The sequence below is a fragment of the Alosa pseudoharengus genome, unplaced genomic scaffold (assembly GCF_046254945.1).
Source record: "Alosa pseudoharengus isolate Yale_2024_CS ecotype anadromous, Long Island Sound unplaced genomic scaffold, YU_APseudo_1.1 YU_APseudo_1.1_scf_11, whole genome shotgun sequence".
NCBI classification, from domain to species: domain Eukaryota; kingdom Metazoa; phylum Chordata; class Actinopteri; order Clupeiformes; family Clupeidae; genus Alosa; species Alosa pseudoharengus.
This window is the reverse complement of record NW_027468576.1, coordinates 27,938,180-27,957,771: the sequence shown is the minus strand read 5'-3', so window position 1 is coordinate 27,957,771 and position 19,592 is coordinate 27,938,180. Positions and strand designations below refer to the sequence as shown.

Sequence of the window (19,592 nt, the reverse complement as noted above, 5' to 3'; positions counted from 1 at the left end):
TTATAGACAATGCCTGTGCACCAACAATTTGTCCACTGCACACACCATTCACAAGAATCAAGGAATACAAACAACAATATGATGTCAATATACAAATTGTCATTTATTAGGCTACAGTTTACTCCTTCTTGGCAGCAGCCTTTCTCATGGCAGCCAGGATGTTGCTCAGCTCTTCCCTCTTTCTCTTGGCGCGGATGTGAGTTCCCACCTGAAGCCAAGCACAAAGTTAGATCATTACATATACTAAGTATTTAGCAATCCCTGTTTGTACACAAATTACCAAATCAAGTTAAGATCCACAGGTCAAATAAAATGATTCAAATAAACATTTACAATAGTACTGCACAAGATGACCACTATATCTTAACCAATTCCAGCCTCAACTTCCATACACCAGTCACACCCATATTCCATGTTTGAATATCCTAAAATCTGCAAACTATTACAGCACAAGAGTATTCAAGGTGAAATGAGAAAAGAGATGGAAAGAAAGACAAAATACCCTTTTCTTGATGAACTTGAGGGCACGCTTGTCCTTGGACACCTTCAGCAACTCCATAGCACGCCTTTCGTAGGGGGCAAAGCCACACACCTCACGGATAAGATCACGTGCAAACTTGGCGTGTTTGGTCAGTTGCTGAAAAACAGTGAACAATTTTTAGATGACAGAATCTCAGTGGCACGCATTACAGACATTTTTAACAGCAGCCATTTTTACATTAAATAGTAGTGCAAGCACAGGTGTTACTAAACGTGCTAATGAAGTCGCTGCTCAATTTAAGGTAGTAGACTCAGAACCTTGATGTCATAAGCAACACCTGGGCCTGCCACAGTTTCATGTCAGAAATGGCTGCTGTAAAAATGTCCATTTGCAGCAAGTGATTCAGAGAAGTTTGCATCACTGCTCCATTAACTAATGGTAAATTAACTAATTCAGAGTCAGAACAGAAACAGAATCTTACCCCTCTCCTGCGGCTGTGTTTGGGCTTTGCAACGTTTTTGGTCACCGGGTGGCCTTTGTTAAGGCCCACTGCCATGGGATACCTAATAGCCATCTCTGTGAAAATAAGCTGTAGTTAGCGAAGAGGCTGACGACAGGCAGGTTATGTACTTTAAAATGAGGTTGCATTGGTAATGTTGCACTTGCAAGTCTGTGATGATGCGTTTCACATTGACAGCCTACATTCAATTCAACATCTCGCTATGGAAGCCACACTTTCACATATTCAGTGCTTCACAAGCACTCGTATTTCCAACGAGGCAGACAGTTTACTCCGGACCGTCATCTTTACTACAAAGCATTCTGAAGCTACATGCCTTCACAAGTCGTGCCATTACTAATATAACGTCAATGGCATTAGTAGAACGACTGGCAACACTTAGGACATGACAATTCTCTCCACGCATTTCCAAATAGCTAGACATTACATAGCATCTGTACATTGTGTGGTCAAAAGTAATACAAGACCGCTCCTCTCGTGTGGAAAGGGGCTAAAGTAAGAAGCCCTTAGCGTTTGTGGTGTTCAGTGTTTACTTTTTTCGATTAGCAGTGAAATACTCTATATGCGAGCTTAGATATGGGTCCGGATTATTTTGGTACTTGATATGTGCAAAAAATATATAAGATGACAAAGATATACATTGGATTCCAAATAAACGACAAAGATTTCCAGATTTCATACCTGCTTCTCTAATGGCGTCCAAACCGGAAGGAACGTCTAGCTGCGGAAGCTGGATATTCTAGTCTCAAATTGATGAAATGTCTCAAGAAATACTAACAGCGCCATCTGTTGATGATCACAGCGTGTGCTTTTGCTTTGTTCGAAAACTACAGTCAGTGGAGATTTGGAAATACTTAGGGATTGCAACTCATAATCTTTACAAACAATACATGTTTGTATTATTATTTAACTAATATGCTGAAGGATTTCAAAGAAACTAGAAAAAGAGAGGGGAGCATGAAAACATAAAAAACTACAACTTCCATGATTCGCTGTATACCGTGTTTTGATGGGATGCAGGAAGTCCTGGCTGGAGCTGTGCTCCATCAAGAAGGGGGTAAACGACTGGTCTGAATGAAAGACAGCCTTTGGTGGTAATAAAACAGCTTATTATCAATGGATCAGGAAAAGCAACGCGGACGTAAGGCAGCTCTTGCTATAGCTGCCATAGTTGTCCTCGTGGGGATTCCACTGTGGTGGAGAACGACAGAGACCTATCGTGCCTGGTTGCCGATGTCACAAATCCGTGAGCTGGATTCATTGCATCTCCACCTTACTCTGGAAGTGGAGGTGGTATTTGCCCAGGGCACACTTACACCTGATCAACAACAGAAGCTTCCAGTGAGTCAGGTTCGTGAACAAGAGCACCATGTGGATGGCGAAACAGATATGAAGTATAGATACGAGACCAAATACCGCACAGCTACGATCATGGAGGAAGACGCCCTGAATCAGCCAAACGCAGCCGAGGCAGATAAGTCCTTGCACATCCTGAGTGAGAGTGCTTGTGGTTCTGTTGTTGTATATGTGTTACCTGAATCTTCCACACTACTAACAGAAGATATAAAAGTGTACGTCGGTCTGAAAAGAACAGCACTGGTCAAATTTGAACCCCGAAAAGCAGGAACAGGATTGAAGGAGGTTCTCTCTGCAATAGACCCTGAAGTGGAGCAGGTGGTCCAGACTATGTCCTTTAGCCATCAGGACATCATTGCAGCACTTAGCAACCGCATCAGACTGGCCAAGATGAGCAGGGAAAGCCTGGTGGACAGCATGAGAGCCTTCAAATCCAGCCCTGGCTATGAGATCACATTCAGTCTGCTGAATCCCAGCCCCCAGTCCCACAGGCTGCGGTGGGACATTGAGGCTGCGGTGCAGCAATACATTCAGCCTTTACTTGACAAGATGTCTATTGTGGCCAATTTCTCTGTGGATTCTCAAATTCTGTACTATGCTGTTCTTGGGGTGAATCCTCGCTTTGACAAAACTGCATCAGCCTACACACTCAGTGCTGACAGCCTTGCCCATGTCATTAACCCAGTGGAAGCCAGGCTGGGCTCAAATGCAGCATCCTCCAACCCTGTGCTCAACTTCCTCCTCTATGTCCCAGACCCCCACCACTCCCCACTCTTCATCCGCGACCATAGGAAACGGGAAGTCCCATCAAATGCGTTCCACAGTCCTCGTTGGGGCGGCATTATGGTCTACAATGTGAATGACATGTACAACAACGATACCAGCTTTCCAGCTGACCTTAATATTGATATGAGTAAAGTGATGGGTGTTTTCTTGGCACAGCTCAGGCTCCTGTTAGGAATTCAACAGGTTCATCCCCCCAAAGGCTTTGAACTCCAGGGCCCAGGCAGTGCAGGAGTGGCCGACTGGGAGCTGGACCGGCTTCTATGGAGCCGCAGCGTCGAGAATGTGGCTACGGCCAGTGCGACGATCAACTCTCTTTCCCAACTACTGGATGAAATTGGTAACATTGTCATTAATGACAATATTGCGCAACAAGTACTCAATGCAGTGACTTCTCTACAGGCAGCTATTGCTGAGCTGGAGGCTGGAAACTTAGCCTTTGCATTGCAATACAGCAGAGAAGCTATTTTAGCATCTGAATGTGCATTTTTTGATCCATCATTGTTGCATTTGCTCTATTTCCCAGATGATCAGAAGTTTGCTATCTACATCCCTCTGTTCTTACCAATGTGTGTCCCGATACTGCTCTCACTGCTGAAGATTTTTAGTGAGATGCGACAAATGAGAGCTGAGAAAAGAGCCAAAAAAGACTAACAGTCCCTCTTTCTTAACTATACACACATACACACACACACAGGTGTGCACACTTGCAGGTGCCAACACACACACTCACACTGTTCAAACTGTTTCCTCAGGTAATGCACTGACAGATACATGTAGAAGACACTGGAGCAGAGCCTAATTAACTGTTTGGTCAATGTTATTGGCTCTGTATCTAGGTTTTGTTTGCTTTGTTTGTCTAGGTTTGTTTTGTTTAAATAAATAAATTGTACACTGTTAGGGTCATCCAATACATGCCTGTTAATGAGCGAAAACAAGGTTTTGTTAAACGAATTACTGGAAAAACATGCGTTTTTGTGGAACGTTTGTGTGGAACAGTGTGGGATGTTTCTAATTGAATAATGAAAAACAACCAAAATGGAGCACAGGAAAGTGTGGTAGTCGGACATTTTTAATAAACTTGTAGACCTCTGCAGGTAATATATTGTGTCACTGTTTAGCATAACAATAACTAACAGACATAGTTAATGGTCAAGATTACTATACTAGTTTCCACTGCAGCCAAAGGCAGTCTCCACGTGACCATTTCAAAATTCCTCACTTCATGAAACTGCCCCTGAACAGGGATCTATATCCAAATAATATTTGCTTTCAATGTCTTTGGTCAAGAGCGAGTTATTTTCTTCCGTTCTCATGGCCGTGTACTTACCTTGAACATGCAGGCTCCCAATTTGATTGATGGACAAAGAGCAAACCAAAGCAAAATAAATGTGCTACTTTAACACCATGGGATCTTGGACGCATCTTAAGCGTCCAAGTTTGCACATCGCAAGATGTAAAACTTAAGCGCAAACATTGATGAGTCAAGTCCGCTCAATGCCCCCATTTACAATTAGGCTTCATTCATTCAATTGACACTTTTATCCAAAGCAACTTACAACAATGAGAAATTACATTTAAACTACATTGCAGATGAGGTCTCGGGTAACAATTACTACAACAACAAATAGTACATGTATTATAGATGTACCGCAAAGCGGTACAAAATATGACCGCCCCTCAGTCCTGCACATTCTCTCCGCAAAAATAAATCACGTTTCTCAATTTGTCTCCATCTCCTACTTCATCCCCTACTCTTGCAACTTTTGTGTATGTAAATGAGTGTGTGCATGTGTGTGCCTGCTTTTGTGTATATGTGTGCTCTCTGTGAGTGTGTTTTTGCTTGTGAGTGAGTGTGTGTGTATGTGTGTGTGCTTGCCTGCATGTGTGTGTGTGTGTGTGTGTTCGCTTGTTAGTGGGTGTGTGAGGGTAATGGGGTGTGTGTTTATGTGCGTGTGCCTGCTTGCCTGCATGTGTGTGTTTTTATGTGTGTGTGCATGTTTATGTGTTTGTGTTTATGTGTGTGTGCGCTTGTGTGCATGCCTCTGTGTGTGTGTATGCGTGTGAGGCGGTGTGTGCATGCCTGTATGTGTGCGTGTGTCCAGTGGTTAAAGTGGGATTTGGCAGGTGGGGGAACCCTAAAATCCAATGTCGGTGCAATGGGGAAAAATGACTCACCGTTGGACAACATTGAGTATCGTGGTGTAGCAATACTTTTTGGACAAGAATTGCTAGCTTCTTGGTCACCTCTATACGCGACAAATTAACTCACTATTTATTTTAATGATATCATCGCTATATCGTTGGTATGAAAGAATATATTTATTATTAATTTATCTGAGGTGGAACTGCGTTCCTCCCCGTTCCCCCCCACTTTAACCCCTGTGTGTGTGCATATGTATGCCTACATGTCTACTGTGTGTGCGTCTGTGCATACCTGTTTGTGTGAGTGTGTGTGTGCCTGCAGGTGTGTACATGTATCTTTATGTGTGTGTGTTTGTGTGTGCTCATGAGTATGTGTGTGCATGCATGCATAGTGTACAGTCACTAAATGTGCCCATATATTAATTTATTGTATGGTCCCGTTTTTGCTTTTTCATTTTTAACTAGGTGGCACTATACATCAAATGAGTGGATATGGGATGGGTTGACATGGCCCCTGGAGGCCAACATACAAAATAAAATTGGTCATCCTAGACCCTATGGTTTTCGAGATATTCACAGAAAAACTGTTTCCGGCCATCTACAGGCCAGTTGGTGTACAGTCACTAAATTTAAACAGAAATGGTTCTGTGTCGTCCATGTGGGGCTACATGCCCAACAAGTTTCGTGCACTCCTGTCTTTCAGTGTCCCGAGAACCGTTGACACGAAATTACTGAAAATGAATAAAAAAATAAATAAAAAGGAAATAATAAAAATAAAAAAGGAAAAAAATCAGAAAGAAAGAAAACTGACTAAACCTATATGACTGCCGCTTCACTGCACGGTGGTCATAATAAATACTGCTACCAGATTACAGAAGTTTTAGTACTAGTCAAAGTGTAGTTGAAGGAGATAGTGGTAGGCTAGAAGAAGGTGGTTAGGCTAGGAGGGAAGAAGAGAAGTGCATGGTGAGTGCATTCCAAGTTAAGTGTATTGAGTTGTTGTAAGTGTTTGGAGAGGTAGGCTACTCAGAGTTGGGGCTTCAACAGCTTGAAGATAGAGAGTGATGTCCCTGCTCTGGTAGCACTTGGTAAGTAGTCCCACCATCGGGGAACTAGTACAAAAATAATCTGCAACACAATAGTTTTAGTTGAATTAACATCCAGCTTGAGTCAACTTCACTGACCCAAACTAAATCACCACGTAACTTGGGTACCACGATTTCTCTGAGCATGTAGTCTGTCACAAAGTCATGTTGGTTCAGCCAACTTTCAATCATATCAGTTTAGAGTGTGTGGACCAGTACAGGCCCAGGGGCCAAGCCAATACTCAGCCAACATTCAGCTTTATCAGTTATAGTGTGTGTGGATCAGACCTGGGCCAACAGAAACATTCATTTCACAGCCATTCTTGGGCCTGGGCCCAGCCAGAAGTAGGCCAATACTGAAGCAAGGGAGTGGCCCAGAGGTGGGCCAGACAAATGTTGCTATTTGGGCCTTGTAGGCCTACTTAATTAATTATCTGCAGGGGTTAGGTGTTGTTTTTGTTAACATGAAAACTATTATTCATATTTCATTTTGTTAATGATATTGTTGTTATTATTACTATTATGCTTAATGTAGGCTTTTTCATCTTTATTTGAAAATATCTTCAATTAATGCAGTTTTCATGTAAGTCGATTTGGACAAAAGCGTTTGCCAAATAGCATCATTCGATGCACGATATCTTGTTGACGGACCTACATTTGTTCTTTTACGCTATGTTGTTATGCAAAGTTAGCCTAATGGTGAGATAAGTGTACACATATCCTTGTTAATCGGAGATTCTCCTTCATAGCCTGTTCTCAGATGGGGGTTTTTATAAGTGGGACGAAACGTTAGTGCTTTACTTGGCTTGAACCATCTTTTACAGTCTATGGCTTGAACCGAGTCAGTGAACGAACGACTACTATTACCATCATGCACTACGGTGAAGCATTTTGGCGCGGTGCGGTCGCCGCTCTATTTCGGCCATCTTGCATTTGAGGTCTTTCAAGTTAGCCTGTTAGCTGATCAGGAACGTAAAGGTAGCTAACGTTACATTCAAAAGAACAAGGCAGTGGTTTCATTCATAGACGTTGTTGTCTGACAGATGTGTAAAAACGACGTGTCGTTTTACGCGCATCACGCCTAATTTTCTGTAAATACAGTTATAGGTTTCAGGAAAGTTTGAACGACTTTGGAGCGGTCTTGAAGTTTCTTGGTGGAGAAGAAAATTTGATATGGCGACTGCAACTCCTAGCCGCGCTGAATCTAGCCGGGGTGCCGCAACACCGCTGTCCCCAACGCGTATTTCGCGCTTGCAAGAGAAAAAGGAGTTGTCACAATTGAATGATAGACTCGCCGTTTACATTGACCGTGTTCGGTCATTGGAATTGGAAAATGATCGTCTTATGGTGAAAGTGTCCGAGAAGGAGGAGGTTACTACACGAGAGGTACCTTGTGTTTTTTATTACACCATGTGTTAGCTAAGTACCGATAGCTTGCTTTCTAACATTAGCATAGTGATATATCAATGGTCTTACAGCCTTTCTGCTTAGCATAAAGGTGCTTAAGTTGAATACAAAGCGTTAAACGCGCGTGTATTCAACTTGATGAATAAGATGAGATTGTCTACATAGTTGCTAGCAAGGTTAGTTGTCATATTAGATTCTAATGTAAGGCACGTTTCATTGTTCTTGCTTGATATGGAAGTTGCCGAACCAGCTCTCGCCCATGGTTTGGGAAACGGCTTCTTTTCAATTAGCAAGCTAGCGTAGTAGTAGCTACTAGTTCTCATTGAGTTTTGAGTTAACGCAACAGCCTTTGGTCTGAACCACAAGCGGGCAACTTGCTCGCTGTAGGTGGCCAGCTGACATGAACTCAACTATCTGTTATTTCACGAGACTGGTAACTAATCGGAAGATGAATAATACTTTCTGTAGACCCACTCAACGATAGTTAGCCAAGTGCTGTTTAAAAAATCCCGCGGGTAGGAACCAATTAGTTTGGTCTTAGTTTTAAGAGTGTTGTCATATTATGGGCACATTGAAGGTAGCTATCCTAGATAATAAAATTGCCATTGATATACATGGTTAACTTCAGCAATGCAGGATTTGAGGCCCAATCTTATGTAAATGATGTTTGATCGTCCGTAGAGTTATGGGTTATTTAGGGTGTTTTCCATGGTCCGGAAAACATGTGGCAGTAATTGCATCCATGTGTGTGGTGTTAAATTCCGGCAAAAATAGTATGAAATATGTTACAAGTGTCCGCATCAACTTTGATACTAAGGGATGCGTGGTATAGCTAATTTCGCCAAACGCGTAATTGGCGTAATGTGTTACGTGACTTTAGATTGCCCAACCGAGGTTTTATCACAATGTAATATTTGTAATAACGCCCTGGAAACCCACCCTCAGTTGTTTTTGATATAGGAGGGGTGACGTTACTGTATATGCTTCTACTAGTCCCCCCGCTGACTGGCAATGTGCCATATGGGAGTGGCCGGTGGGCAGTTCGAATTTGAATGTAGCGATAGCACGCGATTGCACGAGGATGTCGGAAAGTGAGCGAGTTCTATATTTGGGGTGTGGTACTTTGGGGATGTACTTTTTATGGGATGCAGATTTGTCAAAAACTGAGACTAAAATAAACTTCATCAAAACTTTTGTCCCTGTTACACATTCAAATTGATGCGGGCTGTGGGCATTTTCCAAGTGTATATGTTTGTGTGCATAGTAACTTTCTACCTCTTCTCTAAACGTGCAACCCGAATGAGAAAGTAAATAACCACTGGGGATGAAGGGCAATCGATTTAAGGCTTGTCACTTCCCTTTTACCAGGTTACAGGGATTAAGGCTCTGTATGAGGCGGAGCTTGCGGATGCCAGGCGTGTCCTTGATGAGACTGCACGGGAGAGGGCCAGACTACAGATTGACCTCGGGAAGGCGACAGCAGAGCTTGATGAGGTCAACAGGAAGTGAGTAACACCAGTCTCATTCAGCGTTCACAAGCTACACAGTATTATGAACCCCAGAGGCATCCTCTAGATAAGAAAGCATTTTTTTTTTTAAAGTTCAAAGAATTCACTGTGTCCCAGTAATTTTCACTTTAAAGCCTTTTTAAAGTTTCACCTATTTCTATCAGTGTTGCGCGGTCTGCCCGAAATTAAATATTTTAATGATATTCGGGTCATTTGCGGGTGGGTCAGTTAAATTTAATTAAATATATATTTTCTACAAATAGGCCTACTTAAAATATCACGAGAAGGCTAGCATCAATACAGTAAAGCATCAATACAGTAAAGTCAACAGTAAAGAAGCTGAAGACGTGAGTTAAAATAATAAAGACACCCCTTCAGGAAAAGTGATATAGGCTATGGGAAATATTGGGAAAAGTTCTTAAAGAAGATGACAGTAGTACAAGTTATGGTCTATGTAGGCCTATTTCTTGCGAAGCCATTTAAAAGTATGACCGCCAAAACGGGCAGCCTGCAGGAATAAATGTTATGGCACAGACTACACAGCCATATCTACCGGTATGTATAGGTTCGCGCATGCATAAAAGTTACCTTAGTTCGTTGTGTTTGTGACTTTAAACAGTGGATGTGCTTTAGTAAAGCTTTGTGCTTTATTCAGCATTATAAACCAGTTCTTACGCTAATGTTTTGACCAGCAATGTATCTCTTGCCTATCTTGCCTCACCATTTCTGTTTTCAAAAGAAAGATGTATGTCTATGGCATTCAAATCTTATCCTAGTGTTCTAATCTTTGGTGGTTGCTTGCGTGCTTGCGCTCTTATTCTCATTCTCTCTCCTGCGCAAACATTATGTCCTGCATGCCTACTGCGTGTAGTTCTACTGCATGAAGTTTCACAAATAAATTAGTTTGTTTTACAGAAATGGCCTACTGTCACACTGCATGCAGGCTATAACCAAAAGCACACATTTTGTAAATAAGCGGGTCGGATCGCGGGTTGGGTATAATTTTGTCCTAATTAATATTCGCGGTCTGAGTTGCGGTCGGGTTGATTAAAATATCGGACTGATTTCTATACAAAATGGCCAAACTGTTTTGAAGAATGAAGCCTTCACTACTGGCCATGTGAAACGGCTTGATCGTCTTGGCTTAAAGGACCATCCCATCTGTCTTTGCTAAATACAGGGGGCTCTTGGAGGGCATTATGGTCACCAGCTAATCAGATCTTGTCTCTCTGTAAAACGGCTAGTTGGAGGATGAGCCATTTTATCATGCATTTTGTATTACATTATTTGGAACTTTCAATGGTATTGAATCATGTGGCTTTGCCATTACATTAGAAATGATTTATTTTAAAGGTGTATATATATTTTTTACAGTCAATACTGTTTTTATGTCTCATGTTAATTGCCGGTGAGCTAATATGAAAAATTCTATCTCAGCTACAAGAAGAGGGATGGAGACCTTGTTCTGGCCCAGGCCAGAATTAAGGAACTGGAGGGACAGTTCAACCAGAGTGAGGCCGCCCTCAACACTGCACTGAGTGAGAACAGTGCCCTCTCTGCAGAGATTGCAGATTTGAAAGCACGGCTGGCCAAGGTTAACAGATCAACTTTTTAACTGCATTTCACAGCATTTTAACTTGTGTTCTCTATACAAATACTGTGGCCTTTCTTAAATTGAGGGCCAGTCCACACAGAAACGATGAAAACAATATTTGGGGTCAAAAAGGTGTAAAGGTTTTGTATTTTTTTTGGCCTTTTGTCCACACAATACCAATGTTTTAGGAGCTCTGAAACACTTTTTTTTAAAAAACTGGGTTCAGAATGGAAATTTAAAATACCACCCTGTCGTTGGTGTATAGACAGGCAAACACAACTTTTTTTTAGAACGCTGATGTCACAGCTCTAACCTCACGGTAGAAACGCTGACGAAACAGCCACACCCCTTACCTACTTGGCATGTCGGTGTCGGTCAAGTCAGTTTGTCACATTAAAACGCTTTTCTTTTGATTTCTGTGCAAGCAGCATCAGCCTTTTGTAGCTAACTAGAAGCACACTGGATACGTTACAGTTACTGCAAGGCCAGTATTACCTGGCTCTAGCATCACAAACTAATGTTAGTTCCCCAGTTTATCATGGTCTACACCAGACATTATACCGACCTTAAAAGGACCGAAGCATTTTCACATATTCTTCACAAACTTTTATCTTTACCATAGCGCTATTGCTAGTGACTCATACTTGCTCAGAGTAGACTTACACATGCTCCAGGTGCTGTTGTCTCTTCATCGTAAGCTTGTGTGAAATGTCTACAGAATATGTACTACAGCATTTCCGCTCTGTTTTTTGTGTTTCCGTCAGGACGAGGATATTTCTAGAAACGATGTAATGTGGTCACAAACGTTTTTGAATATGCAAATAGAAATATAATTTTTAAAACATTTTGTTATTGTGTGGATGAGGCCTTAGGCTTTCAGTTGTCTTCATTGTATAGACATATATGGGATGATTGATGTGGTAGTAAGTTTTGAGAAATCTGTTCTCTACCCTGTCTAACTGAAGTGTCTGTGCTGCTGTACTTGTTATCACAGGCTGAGGATGCTCATGCAGTTGCTAAGAAGCAACTGGAGGGTGAGACTCTGATGCGTGTTGACCTGGAGAATCGCTGTCAGAGCCTCGCAGAGGATTTGCAGTTCAGGAAAAGCATGTTTGAGGAGGTGAGACTTGGCTTTCTAAAGCAACTCTTAACCTGTTAAAAGTCCACGTCTTTTGTATGTTTGGTAGTGTGATGAGCATAGTGATGAGCATATAGACACACGTTGCTGATGTTCCAATGGGGTCTTATGCAGGAGGTGCGAGAGACCAGGCGACGGCGTGAGAGGCGCACGGTGGAGGTGGACAGCGGAGTGCAGCCAGACTACGAGTCCAAACTGGCACACGCTCTCCAGGACCTTCGCAGGCAGCATGAGGAGCAAATGCAGATCTACAAAGACGAACTTGAACTCACTTTTCTGTCCAAGGTACCATATTTATAATGTTCACTGCAGCTAAGTGGAGGTGCTTGTGTATCAGACATTGTAATATTTACTTTAGTATTTAATTGGTAATTAAGGCATTTCTACTAAATGTGTCACTTGTAATTTTCAACGACCCTTTACATAAATAGCCGCGTGTGTGTGCTTAAGAGAGAGAGTCGTCTTTGTACAATAATGCGTTTTTGTTTTTTGCAGCTGGATAATGCTAAAGTATCATCTGACATGAATGACAAGTCCCTGAGTGCAGCCAGAGAAGAGGCCCAGGAGTCTCGTATGCGGATTGAGAGCCTGTCCTACCAACTGTCTGCCTTGCAGAAGCAGGTACCTATGTGTTTTTTTTTTTGTCTGTGCTAAATGGCTATTGAAAATGTACATCAACAGCATTTGTTATATTCCTGCTCTTGAGGCGATTAAGATGACTACTGGTTGTGGGGCTGAATTGATTGGAAAAAGTGTAAATAAATGTGAAATGAAACCTATTGCTACCTTGCTGGGGCCTCCTTAACTTTCCACTATCTCAAATTTGCTGTTCAAAAACAAAGAAACAACTATATTATTTATTTTAATAAGGTAATAGATTGAATAGATTCTTATGATGGGTGTTTTGATGGTATGATTGATGTGCTTTGTATTTTTGACTTATGTAGGCAGCAGCTGCAGAGGACCGTGTCCGTGAGCTGGAGGACCTGCTGGCTAGTGACCGAGACAAGCACCGCCGGCAGTTGGATGCCAAGGAGCGCGAGATGGCCGAGATGCGAGACTGCATGCAGCAGCAGCTCAATGAATACCAGGAGCTGCTGGACGTCAAGCTGGCTCTGGACATGGAGATCCATGCCTACCGCAAGCTTCTGGAAGGCGAGGAGGACAGGTCAGTATTTAGACTTGCTTGGTGCTAGAGCTGTGTAAAGAGAATGTATACCACAGATATTAATTATTGGTTATTTATTACAAGGTAAGGGGCGTTTAGGTTAACCTCCCCAACAGTATTAGCCTGGAAAATCCAGACCCTGATAATCTAGAAAGATGAAGGGTCTGGCAAAGAACAATGTAATGGCCCAACCCGAGGGGCGGCAACAAGCATGCATTTAAAAATCTCACTGCACGCAATTGGATAACACTAGACCATGTTTACTCTGAATTATTTCGGACTTCGATGCAATCGGATAACACTACGACCAATGTGTACTGTCCTCCAACGTTGCAGCGCTGTCTTAATCAGCTTAGCTGGTTTCCCGGAATGTTGGGGTAAAAGTAACGTGCATCATTGCTCTTTGCCAGAGTGTCTCGCAGAGACAATTCCATTGTGCTTTCGCGAGAACTCTGGATTTCCTGGGTACAACAGTATGGCTTGTTTGGGGAAACTGATTTTTATTCAGCTGACTTAGACGGACGGACTTGACTTGACTTGACTTGACTGACTTGCTTTATTGATTGATACCTAGGGGAAATTCAAGAATGGGCAGTGTTGGGGCTTGCAATGATCTCATCTCAGTCAGGGTTGTGGGAGACAGACGCTAAATCCTGTCAGTCTGGTAAAGCCGGTACACTGCCAGGCTTTGGGTTGTCTATAATATCCAAAGGCACATTCCTGTCTATATATCACATTTGTTAATTCTTGCTGATGTGCTGTTGGCAAAATGGAAGACATATTTGCAGTGACTTGAACAGAAATTTAGACATTTATCCAGATGTGTTAATCAGTCTGTCAACCAATGAAGTCAGATCATTCATGCTAATCACCAGTGAATAACTTCGTATGAAAATCGTATTCAGATTGTTTACAAAAAAGTATGTACAGTAGGTAGCCATCTGCATTAGGTACACAGGGTCACATTTTGCAACCAGAGCTGATTATAAGCAGATCAGATGGTAGGTGTCTAGTAGACCAGTGTAGATGCAAGTTGTTAATAATGATTACTCTATAATGAGGGTTATTTTATGACATTACAAATGTGTTTCAAAACATATTTACTTTGAAATTGAAATCTTTAATCTTAGAGTATGGATTATGTGTTTGTTCCCCCTCCCTCCAGACTGAAGCTGTCTCCCAGTCAATCCTCCAAGGTCATCGTCTCCCGTGCAACAGGCAGCAGCAGCTCCTCTCGCTCCTCGCGAGTAAAGAGGAAGCGTGTGGAGCTGGAGGAGTCTGTAACCGTCAGTGCCCCCAAAATTCACATCAACCAGGAGGCAGAGGCCAGCGGCAGCATTACAATTGAGGAAATCGACATGGAGGGGAAATCAGTCACCCTCAAGAATAACTCTGATGAGGTATACACATGGGTTATATTCCAGATTATGCAGAGCTTTCCACAGGTTGTGTGATAATGGTTGTCAACTATTACTCTTAGTTTGTTCTTTCACTGCAAGTTCTAGGTCAAAAATTACATTTTCTTAATAGCAGTTCATGTGTGCCTTATAGGACCAGTCCCTTGGTAGCTGGAGGCTGAAGAGGCAAATTGGTGATGAGGAGGAGATTTCCTACAAGTTTAGCCCCAAGTACGTCCTCAAGGCCGGCCAAACTGTGACGGTAAGATTGTAGTTTCCACAACATAACTTCATGCTTTTGCATTATTTATGAAGTTTGCAGCTTGGTGTGTTTGTGCTTACAGATCAGCATTCACCTTATCAGGATGCACAGTATTCTGGATCCATAAAATAACTGGCCTTAATAAATAAAAATCTGCCTGCCTCTATGGGAGTTTAACACAGGGGTGTTTATACTCATGCCCCCTGTATTTTAAGAAAGGACATTTATTTATTTCCGATACATTATTAATTCTCAAAGAAAATTGGTGTCCTTAAAGGTTGGATTAAGGCATTAAGATCAATTTCCAAAAGATTTTTTTTTTTATTCTTCTTCTTAGTCAACTTTAGCATGGGTTCATAACTTATTCTCACCACTGTATACGTTTGATGTATACATTTAGGTAGAGGATTTTATCAGTTTGTGTGCGGGAACACAAGTACAACTCTTGACTACGCGTAGAAAACACCTAATTGCCTAACTTTTGAAGTGAACAGTGCTATTTCTTTTCCTGGGTTGATATTCAAGCCTCTGACTGAAAGCAAAAGCTGCTCTATGTGAAATCTTTAGGGCAGCCGTGGCCTACTGGTTAGCGCTTCAGACTTGTAACCGGAGGGTTGCCGGTTCGAACCCCGACCAGTGAGCAAGGCCCCTAACCCCTCACTGCTCCCCGAGCACCGCTGTTGATGCAGGCAGCTCACTGCGCCGGGATTAATGTGTGCTTCACCTCACTAATTCACGGATTGGGATAAATGCAGAGACCAAATTTCCCTCACGGGATCAAAAGAGTATATGTACTTATACTTTACTTATCTCTTGGTTGGTGCTCTTGGCAGGTTTGGAGCAGCGACGCAGGGGTGGCACACAGCCCGCCCAACAACCTCCTGTGGAAGAGTCAGAGTTGGGGCATTGGAGATGAAGTTCTCACCACTCTAGTGAATTCAGATGAAGAGGTATGGTCACCATAATGGCTGGAAGATAGGACACTGAATTGGGTTATCAACTCCTCAAGTTGGATTTTTTTAAAAATGGAAAGTTGAATGTTGATTGAATTGTCTTGTTTTTACTCTATTTGCAGGAGGTTGCCAAGAGGACAGTCACAAAAATCACAGAGGAGGTGGAGAATGGAGATGAAGAAAATGGAGACTATGATGAAGAAGATGTTTTGTACCAGCAGGTAAGTTTGTATTTGCTGAAAGGACTTCTAACTGAAAGAGTCCTGTATTGCACCGGAGCGGTGGTAGCACAGTGGTTAAGGAGATGGGTTAGCATGTAGTAGACTGAAAAGTTGTGGGTTCAATTCCCGGCTTCCACCGCTGTGCCCCTGAGCAAGGTACTTTACCACAAGTTGTCCGGGGACAATGATCCTTGTAATATAATTGACACCTTGTAATATAACAGCCGCTTTGGATAGAATCCTCTGCTAAATGAATAAACTAAATGTACTAAAACCTCAATTTTCTTTGTTTTAGGGAGATCCAAAGAGGGGGTCCAGGGAATGTGCAGTCATGTGAAGAGCGTGGAGACCTCAGCCCAGTTTTTCTCTTACAATCCTTTTATTCTGTAGAGCCACTATTTTTGTATACTTCAGTCCTAGGATCTTGATTAATCCCAAATACCCATTTGACTTGATTAGTTTTTTTTCTTTGTTTGTAAACGGACCTCATTTCCAGGTTATCTTGAACAATTGCAGCCATTATATCCAAATGAGTGAAAATGGGGATACCTTCCATATAAGTCTCAGTACTTTTTGAAGCAGAAATTCATGTTTATGAATGAATTATAGGAATCACACTTCCTTACCGTCAAAAGGCCTCGCATTAGTGTGCATCACTGCTGAGATATTGCCACATCTCCAAGTCCTTTAAGCTCAGAATTGTTTTCCATCCCAGTTTGTAGTGAATGACGGCCAGTTAATTCTGTAATGAAGAATCTTCAGTTTCAATCATTACAAAAAAATAGTACAAAAACAGCTCAGAACCTCAATGAGCACCATTGTGTAACTTGCTGAAATTGTTTATTGTAATCAATGGTTATGCAAATCGTGACAACATAGAGGTATTTTGTGAAGTCTTTTATATGGCTTGGAGAGGAACTCAACCTCTTTATCATGTATTGTACAGTAGAGTGTAACTGACAGCTGATGCATTGATGCTTTTTCTTTTATATATATATATATAGGCTTTTCTGATCAGATGAGCAGGGTGGAAATTTAATGAAATTGGTACTCTAAAATGGATTCATTGGTCAAACATTTCTTAAAGTATTAAGATGCAAATTATTTGCATGCTATACCCTAGACTCTATACCATAGGTATAGTGTTTCTGTCACTGTCTAACACAAGTAAATTGCTTGTCAGTGGTAATTTAGTCTGCCGTTTTATGCTAAATTAACATTGCAGCGGTATTGTTACACCAAAGAAAAATTTAACAGGAATCAGTTTTGTACTTTCGATGCTGAGCTTATTATATGTAGGTTCAGAGATATTGAGACAGCGTTGAGTATTTGCCTTATAAAAGAAAGTGATCATTGTTTGCAAACGGTATGAGGGCCACAGGCGTACAGTTTCAGGGTTAAGTTTAGGCTTTCCTGTGGGGTATACTACGAATCTTGATTAGTGGGTTAGCGAGGTATGTTGCGCTCAAAGCCAGGGTATACTGTGACACGAAAGTGGATCTGTTTTAGTGTTGCTATATCACCATGGTATCTTATGCTGTCAACCAAACCTGGTCTGGAGGAGGTTATGTGCTAAGTTATAGCTCAAATCGTGTAATCTACCGCCCACTGACCAATCAATTATCTTAAAAACGAAGTTATCTCACATAGGATTCTGTCATATATCTTACAGGTGGAGCTCCGCCTCTACTAACATTTTGGATCTGGAATGCGCTTTAATAGTGCTGTGCGTGCAAATATCCCACTATGGACGTGCATACCATACAACAACTGATGACAATTGATTTATTTGATGTTATAGGCTAGACGCAAAAAATGACCGCAGTGTAGATTAAGCTATCGCTCATGAATGCGGAAGTAATTGTTTTTAAATAGAGGCGGTCTTGTGCGTCTGCATGTTTCACGATTGGCCAACGTCATCCCAACACATAGAATGCGCACAGATCTGAGCTGAAAACCTAGTTTGACAAATATATCACAAAGCTGCTATCGTAGTATCACTTAACGTATACCCCCGAGTCAAGGCTTTGTCAATTCTCGATATGTCTACATAGCCTAGATATGTCTAACGTGCTTCGTAGTATACCCCACTGAAAAGCTTCTCAAGCCCGAGGTTAGTTTCCACCCAGTTGGCATCTGATGCAGTTATATTATCAATTATAATAACTAATGATGTGTATGTTAAAAGGCAAATATTGTTTCTCAGATAAGTATTCACAAAATATATCATGGTAATATTTTGAAAAAAATATTGAAATCTGCTAGCACAATGCCACTCACTCCTTATGCCTTCATTGAGCACCTGTAATGTTTGTACTTGCGTCTGATAGATCTGAGAAATTTAGTTTTTGTTTTAAAGGGCAGCTTGAAATGATAATGGGAACAGAAATTATAAGTTATACTCATTAGGAAAAAAATTGGCTTTAGCAATTAAAAAGCAATTGATACTGTGTTGCTGCTAAATTGGGTACAATATTAAAAAGAAACAAGTACAGTATAGTTGTTCAGAAGCTACTTTTGGAGTCTGTGACATTCGTATTTGGAAACAACTGGTGAAACTCCATAAAAGGCTTATTGGATGTATTTGCCATGTTTTTCCCCTCAGTCATTGAGGTCTGAGAAACAAACCTTTAAATGCTTATGATTGCAGTGCTTTGCTATGTTTTCTATTTGGATATTTTAATCATTGTTTACACACCTATCCTTTAAAAAAAAGTTCTCTAATGATGGTAAAGTAACTTAAAAATAAATGAATTGTAAGCGAGCAGGCCTTTTAATATAAGGCATATTTTGAAATTGAAATATATTACCAGTATGTATATTGCTCCTTCAGTCTGTCACACTTGTTGGTTGAATTGTTTCTAGAAAGTGATCCTGGACCAACTGCAGTTATGATTTAGGTATCAAGTCTACATACACTGTCCTCAGCTGTTCTTCAGGTTTTTAATAATGTGACTGACCAATGTGACTCAGAAAGCTTACAAATGAATACTTTTGATGAGGAAAAATGTTTTAAGCAGAGCATATTTTAAGAATTATTTTCTTAACTACCCAATGTGGTGAGCCGTGCACTCTTGAAGTGCAATAATGTGATTTTGTGGCTGTGTAGTTTTGAGCAGTATTTAAATTTATACAGATTGATGTGTTGCGTAGATGCAGACGGGGCTTTATCATCGTAAGAGAACTTGTATGGGTCGATTTTTGGGAGGCCGCATGCCAAAAGTTTGTTTCTTGATTTATTACTTTCATTTGAAGTTTTTGTATTTTCAATACAATAAATGTTTTCCATAATGTGGTCTTCAATGTGTTTTAAAGCATACAATCCCGTTATGTCTTTGCCAGTCTGTAAAGAGTCTAATTGATCACCACCTCAGTTACTTGGTTGGAGTGGATGGATACACAAATGTGTTGGCCCATTTAGGTCACTTCATTACAAAGCACTCAGCATCACTGCAAACATGATCAGTATATAATTCATCCAGGTCACTTTTGTTTGAGTGAAGTCTGATTCAAAATTGAATGAAGATAGCTAAGATACTAAGCAGAAAGCAGATGTCAAACTACTGCAACTCAG

General features: G+C 41.3%; 3 protein-coding genes across 3 annotated transcripts; 2 read left to right on the top strand and 1 right to left on the bottom strand.

Moving 5' to 3' along the window:
• Window positions 1–79: 79 nt before the first annotated feature.
• Window positions 80–1,773, bottom strand: rpl36 (ribosomal protein L36). The gene is made up of 4 exons (XM_076278664.1): window positions 1,683–1,773; window positions 963–1,057; window positions 503–637; window positions 80–208 (listed from the first exon to the last, which is right to left on the bottom strand). The coding sequence occupies exons 2-4, from the start codon at window positions 1,053–1,055 to the stop codon at window positions 119–121; spliced, it is 318 nt and encodes a 105-aa protein (XP_076134779.1). The 5' UTR covers window positions 1,056–1,057; window positions 1,683–1,773; the 3' UTR covers window positions 80–118.
• Window positions 1,774–2,003: 230 nt separating this feature from the next.
• Window positions 2,004–4,865, top strand: pigs (phosphatidylinositol glycan anchor biosynthesis, class S). The gene has a single exon (XM_076278662.1). It carries the CDS (start codon window positions 2,118–2,120, stop codon window positions 3,792–3,794), a length of 1,677 nt encoding a protein of 558 aa, XP_076134777.1. The 5' UTR covers window positions 2,004–2,117; the 3' UTR covers window positions 3,795–4,865.
• A 2,452-nt stretch (window positions 4,866–7,317) lies between these two features.
• lmnb2 (lamin B2) lies at window positions 7,318–19,309 on the top strand. Its single transcript, XM_076278660.1, has 12 exons — window positions 7,318–7,756; window positions 9,146–9,282; window positions 10,723–10,879; window positions 11,874–11,999; window positions 12,132–12,302; window positions 12,513–12,638; window positions 12,965–13,185; window positions 14,351–14,585; window positions 14,737–14,844; window positions 15,678–15,794; window positions 15,920–16,018; window positions 16,314–19,309. The coding sequence occupies exons 1-12, from the start codon at window positions 7,544–7,546 to the stop codon at window positions 16,353–16,355; spliced, it is 1,752 nt and encodes a 583-aa protein (XP_076134775.1). The 5' UTR covers window positions 7,318–7,543; the 3' UTR covers window positions 16,356–19,309.
• Window positions 19,310–19,592: the final 283 nt, after the last annotated feature.

What these genes read in the sequence shown, in the direction of transcription:
- rpl36 (XM_076278664.1), bottom strand. Translation starts at nt 1,055, where the DNA reads ATGGCTATTAGGTATCCCATGGCAGTGGGCCTTAACAAAGGCCACCCG. An exon ending in AACACAGCCGCAGGAGAGGG is followed by an intron (nt 638 to 962) that starts GTAAGATTCTGT and finishes ACTGTTTTTCAG; the next exon opens with CAACTGACCAAACACGCCAA. An exon ending in TCAAGTTCATCAAGAAAAGG is followed by an intron (nt 209 to 502) that starts GTATTTTGTCTT and finishes GCTTGGCTTCAG; the next exon opens with GTGGGAACTCACATCCGCGC.
- pigs (XM_076278662.1), top strand. Translation starts at nt 2,118, where the DNA reads ATGGATCAGGAAAAGCAACGCGGACGTAAGGCAGCTCTTGCTATAGCT.
- lmnb2 (XM_076278660.1), top strand. Translation starts at nt 7,544, where the DNA reads ATGGCGACTGCAACTCCTAGCCGCGCTGAATCTAGCCGGGGTGCCGCA. An exon ending in AGGAGGTTACTACACGAGAG is followed by an intron (nt 7,757 to 9,145) that starts GTACCTTGTGTT and finishes CCCTTTTACCAG; the next exon opens with GTTACAGGGATTAAGGCTCT. An exon ending in TGTCTGCCTTGCAGAAGCAG is followed by an intron (nt 12,639 to 12,964) that starts GTACCTATGTGT and finishes TGACTTATGTAG; the next exon opens with GCAGCAGCTGCAGAGGACCG.